General features: G+C 34.7%; 1 protein-coding gene across 1 annotated transcript in view; it reads left to right on the forward strand.

The window, feature by feature from the left end:
- The window catches only part of FAM241A (family with sequence similarity 241 member A), a 46,539-nt gene extending 40,787 nt beyond the window's left edge, over window positions 1-5,752 (forward strand). The window contains exon 2 of the mRNA XM_081795563.1: window positions 387-5,752. Within this exon, the coding sequence (XP_081651689.1) occupies window positions 387-632 (246 nt within the window). The 3' untranslated portion in view covers window positions 633-5,752. The remainder of the gene's footprint in view (window positions 1-386) is intronic.
- Window positions 5,753-6,000: the final 248 nt, after the last annotated feature.

Below are 6,000 nucleotides of genomic sequence, written 5' to 3' on the forward strand. Positions count from 1 at the left end.
ATATGTCAATGAAAAGGAAGACTCCCAAATATTTGTGAGTGATTATCAGAAGTATGCCCAGTACTTTGGGAGAATGATTATTATTGGGAGTCACTATTCTTAAGGACCTTCATTATTCTTAAGGACCTTCCCATGGGGGAGCCTGGGTGTCTCAGTCAATTGAGCATCTGATTCTTGATTTTGGCTCAGGTCATGGATCCCAGGGTCATGGGATCAAGCCCCACATCAGCATCTGTGCTGAGCATGGAACCTGCTTAAGATTCTCTCTCTTTCTCTGCCCCTCTCCCCCACTCACTTACACTCTATCTCTAAAAAAAAAATTTTTTTAAAGGAACCTCATCTATTTCTCATTTTATGTTTTGTGGTTTTTTGTTTTTGTTTTAAAGGATATTGAAGAATCACAAAACCACACTGGCGAGCCTGTTGGAGATGACTACAAAAAGATGGGAACACTTTTTGGTGAACTGAACAAAAACCTCATCAACATGGGCTTCACAAGGATGTATTTTGGAGAACGAATTGTGGAACCAGTAATAGTTATTTTCTTTTGGGTTATGCTGTGGTTCCTTGGTCTACAGGCCCTTGGACTAGTTGCTGTTCTTTGCCTTGTCATTATTTATGTGCAACAGTAAAATATGGCTAAATAAGCCACTGTTTGACATTTGGTAGCCAGATATGTAATTGGTGAAGTTCTATATTTCACTACATGAAAGCCGAAAAATTTGCCTTGTTTCAAATTATGTGCTGTTTTGTAATTAAATTTGTAAGTGGATGTTGTTTAAAATTAAACTCAACTCTTAATTATAACAGGGTTGAACATACATTTTGTAGCTTATTCAAAAGTCTTGTTTTACTACTGTGATCTGTGCCCACTTTTAAATACCCCTCCCTATTCCCATGCCAAGTCTTAACACCACCAAAAAGTGGGCAGGAAAAATAACTGGATATGGGATTCAAATAGGGCAATAGAGGTGTTGTAAAGAATTCCAACAAAACATTTTAGAATAAAAAGGATGAAACAAGGATATTTAAAATGTTTTAACGGTAGATTTTCCCCACCCATACCCACCAAATAACCCCATGTTATTTGGGAAATAATTTGGATATCTGTGGTTCCTGCTCAGATCAAATCAATATAAATGGTAATTACTATACACTACCTTAAAATTGTGATAAAAATCAGTAAAGCTAGCACATTTTCTAAAGATTGAAAAGAATATATTTATTATGGCTGGTGAAACTTCCCAAGTTCAATGTAACTTTTTTATAATGTAACACTTGGGCCTGGAATCACTTCAGTATATCATTTGAAGTTTTAGACACTTTTGGTGCTAATTACCTTTTGTGAATTTTTTAACTCTCATAAGACATGTCTATTGCTGGCTGTACCCCGTGGCAATGCTGTATTTTCTTGTATCTAACAAGTTGCATATTTTTTTCCTAGAGAGACATTTTCCATGTATTTTTTTCCAGAAATTTACATTTTGTAGTTCTTTTATAACAATTATTCTAAGATTTAAAAAATCTATTTCCTATTTTGGCATGGATTTTTCCCCCAAAATTGATTTATATTATGGCTGAAATTTTTTACTATGCCTTTAAGAAAACAAAAAAAAAATCAGTTCATTTTCTTTGATATTTGTATTGGAAAGGTTCAGTATTACAGTATAAAACCAAATGCTTAAATTTGGAATTTAATAGCCAATTGTAATAATATTCCTCTAAGGCTAAAGCCAAGTCAGTAATTGGCCAGTCATGTTATTAGTGTGTCTTAATTCAGTGCTTTGGGATTTTATATTGAAATAAGCATTTCTTTAAATACACTTTAAAAATAGAAAGTGGCTTAGTGATATTTTGGATTTTGTTAAAGAACCTAAAACCTGTACACTTTTGTCTCAAAGACGTTCTATATACATGAAGGAGGGGTACTAAAGATAATTATCTAAAAACTCAAATTAAGTAAGGGGAAAATGGGACAATGGAATATTTTTGTCTTTGGCAAGGCAGTAACTAAAGAGTGTAAAGTGTTTAATATTCCACGTTGTAAAGTTTTTACCCAATCCTGTTTTAAAAATTTATTCTAGGGGCGCCTGGGTGGCTCAGTTGGTTAAGCGTCCGACTTCGGCTCAGGTCATGATCTCGCGGTCTGTGAGTTCAAGCCCCGCGTCAGGCTCTGTGCTGACAGCTCGGAGCCTGGAGCCTGTTTCAGATTCTGTGTCTCCCTCTCTCTCTGACCCTCCCCCATTCATGTTCTGTCTCTCCCTATCTCAAAAATAAATAAACGCTAAAAAAAAATAAATAAATAAAATAAAAATTTATTCTATAAGTTCTCAGCATCTTCCACGTTGAAGCAGAAAACTGATTAAAAAAAAAATGTTCAAGTTAGATTTCTAAAATCAGATAATCCTGAACACAAATATCAATCAGAGGGCACTAAAAAAATATTGTGTATTTGTATAAATACAGACCTTTTAAAGTTTGACAAAAAAGGAAGACTTTGTACTATATCATTGTGTTTTTATTGGGTTTGAAATATTTTTATAGTAACCTTTATGAATTTAGCCTAAGTGCAAGTTATTTGAAAAGGTGTCTTCATTTGTGTACAGTAGAATTGTGAGGTTATTAAGAGACATCATGAGATTTTGTCTATCTGAATTAAATATTAAAAAGTGCATTCTTTTCTAATGCTACCAAGAATTTTAATTTTCTTTTGGAATATAAAAAAAGATACAATATGCATAATAATAGCTCTGGTTCCACCAGTGCTAATATTGAAAATATTTTAAAAGTAAGTTTAAATAGTAATTATTTAGTGTACTGCCAATACTATGTATCTATACACTGCTGTTAATAGAGTACATGTTAAATTACATAAACAAATGAGATATTTTGCTACTCTTCCTGCATTTTTGTATTGGTTAGAGCAATATACCATCATATTGTTTGCTTTGTTAGGGAAAAAACAGACTGCTTATTTGATGGAAATAATATATTTTCTTTTATGAAATATAATAGAATGTAGTTAATACTTATACCCTGAAATGAAAAGAAACTGGTCACTTCTTTGGTTCATGGTATAAGGAATTAGATGAAAAATGACTCTCAATCATTTCAATCTCAGATACAAGCCAATTTTAGAAACTGTTACTCCTTATGAATAAAGACACGGAAGTTACAATGCTAAGGTTATTAGATTATTCATGTGTATGTAATTCATACCACAGTTCTCAATTCAAAGGGAAAGGTCAAGATCTACAAATAAACTGACTACACATGAATAGGTCAATTTTCCCTCAAGTAGAAACTCAGTATTTTGTAGAATTCAGTTCCCTCATATCTTAAGCTGTGATCCGCAAGGTAGTTTCCCGTTCCTGGCCACCAGCCAATCACACTTGGTCCAGTAGTGTGCTGGAGCCAGTTTGCACTGACTTGCAAGGGACAGTTGTGTACATCCCCCTAGTTTGCCTTCAGTAACATCAGTTGGTAGCTTGAAATTGTCCGTGAAGGGAGTATTCACGTTTACACTATAAAAACTGGCAAACACAACAAATCAGGGCTCTTTTTTTTTTTCCTGGCAAGCCAGTTATTAAACATATATCAGCATGCCACCTATTAGCCACTCTAGAGGTCACATCCCCGTTTTGACTTCTATGGATATAAAAGGAAGCATGTTGAGGCAAATCCCCATCAACCAATGTAAAACTGTATTTGCGTCTTTTCCATTCGGGAATTATGAATTACGGTTGTCTTCTGACCAGCACATCTCTATGTGTTTTGATCAGAGAAAATCTCTCTGGGCTGTCACTGAGCTGCACGTAACATTAAAGGCTATCCAAATGATCAAGAAATAAACAGTTATAGAACTGATGGAAGGAAAATTACAGCATGAGGAAAGATTCATTGCGAAGTAGAAAGTTCAAAATAGTCAAAGCTAGATATTGAGCAGTCCAAGGCTATTTGGTTTGTAGATTATATTTAACAGTTATTTTACAAATGTTTACTGATTTTAGGTCATGTTAAATGTTTTTATTGTCAACCCATGTCTTCACAAGGTAAAAGAAGACAAACAATAGAAGACTTTCATACCTGTTAATACTTGTAGTACTAGACTTGGCCAAGGAGAATATAAGGAGAACACAGTCTGTTTTCTCATCACCTTACACATTGCCTTGAACAATGTCACCACTCCCATGGCATCAGTTACCATTTCATACTAACAGCTCTCCATTCCGTATCTCCAGTTCAGAACACTGTACGAATATAAAATCCATACATTCAATTGCTTGCCCAACATTTGTACTTTTTTATCCCTTAGTACCTCTGATTCACTGTATCCAAAAAAACAAAAAAATAAAATAAAATAAAAAGGAACTCAGGATCCTTTTCCCAAACCTTTTTATCTTTCTGTGTTTCCAATCTCAGCGAGTGATAGTTGTCTCAGAAACTGCCCACATATAACCAGTCACCAAGCCCTGTCTATTTTATTTCCTAAAACAACGTCTTTAATCTTTACGCTTCTCCTGATTCCCAGTATCACTAACTTGGTTCATACCCCCTTCATCTCCCTAGATTGCTATCTCAGAATCCTAGGTGGTCTCCCCTGCCTTCGTTTTCCACGCCACAGTCAGAATAATCTTTCTAAACCATAACTCTGATATCTTTGGCCTAAATCTTTTCAATGGCTTCCTGTCGCCATTATGATAAAGTGCTTACTCAATCTGTTTTATAAGGCTCCTCAAGAACTGGTTCTTGTATACTTCATCTCTCTATACTACTACCATCCCTTTCTAAGACTTAGCTTTAGGAATTAGTTTTTCTGTTCCTTGTGAGAGAAGTACTTACTCACTTCCAGAACTCTGTACATGCTTTAGCTTCTTTATTTAATCCCTCCCCACCAAACTGACCAACACATCCACAGCTTTAAGACCTTTAGACACAATGTCCCCCAGGAAAATCTCTCTGACTCTTAAATCCAGTTTTGATATTTCATGTGCTCTCTGAGAACCCTGTGCTTCCCTTATCAGCACTTGTCATGCTATATTATAACTATAGTATAGCTATTATAATAGCTTATTTGTCAGCTTCTTCCTTTAGACAACAGACTTCACAAGGGTAGAGAACATGTCTAACTGGTTCATAAATTGCATTGTCAAACACAATGCCTGGCACATAATACATACTCAAAATATTTAGCAGATTAATAAACCACCTTCATTTATTCGTGTACTCCCTATAATGCGTTAACAAAGATTTAGCATTGGTTGTACTTTAGAGTTCTTTAACTCCAAAAGTATGCTTATTGTGCATAAAGAAAGTGAATTGATGTATATGTTATCATTTACAAAGTTTGTTCACTTTTAATGGAAGAATATAGCTGTTATTTGCATATACAGTATTACTACTATTCACTTGCATATTTTTAGGAAACTGTGTGAATTTTCAGTGTTGTACTTGGTAAAATCACCATTTCTCCAGAAAGGATACTTTCGAATGCATATGGTCACTGATGCTACCTAATTTCCTATGTTCCAGTATTTTTCAATAGACTTTTATCTACTAAATTTTAATTAAAAAAAAAAACAACACAGAAGTTGTGAGGAGGAATTCTCAAGTATCTAAGCTTGGGTATTTTAGGCTACAGAATAAATTCACTACTAGAATGTTCTAGTCACCCAGATCATAAATGTTAAATAACATGTATATAAAGTGGTTTGTTATTTTTTCCAATAAATAATACTCTTTCACAACCTTACATTCTGAGACTCTCTTCTGACTCCCTCTGTCATGTTCTCTTTACCAGTTAATTGCTGCCACATCAAGTTTGGAAATTGCCAAAGCAACAACATACCTATGAGTGAATCATCTCTAATGCTGCAGCAGAAAGCTAAGGCCTGAAACATGTATGGCTTCCCAGGCAACAGAGTAGTAGGAAAACCTAGATTAAGATCAACTTCAGCATCCAAGCTGTACTTCTCCTTTGTTGCCATGACTATTGTGTAA

This window comes from Panthera onca, chromosome B1 (assembly GCF_046562875.1).
Source record: "Panthera onca isolate mPanOnc1 chromosome B1, mPanOnc1 haplotype 2, whole genome shotgun sequence".
In the NCBI taxonomy this organism is placed as follows: domain Eukaryota; kingdom Metazoa; phylum Chordata; class Mammalia; order Carnivora; family Felidae; genus Panthera; species Panthera onca.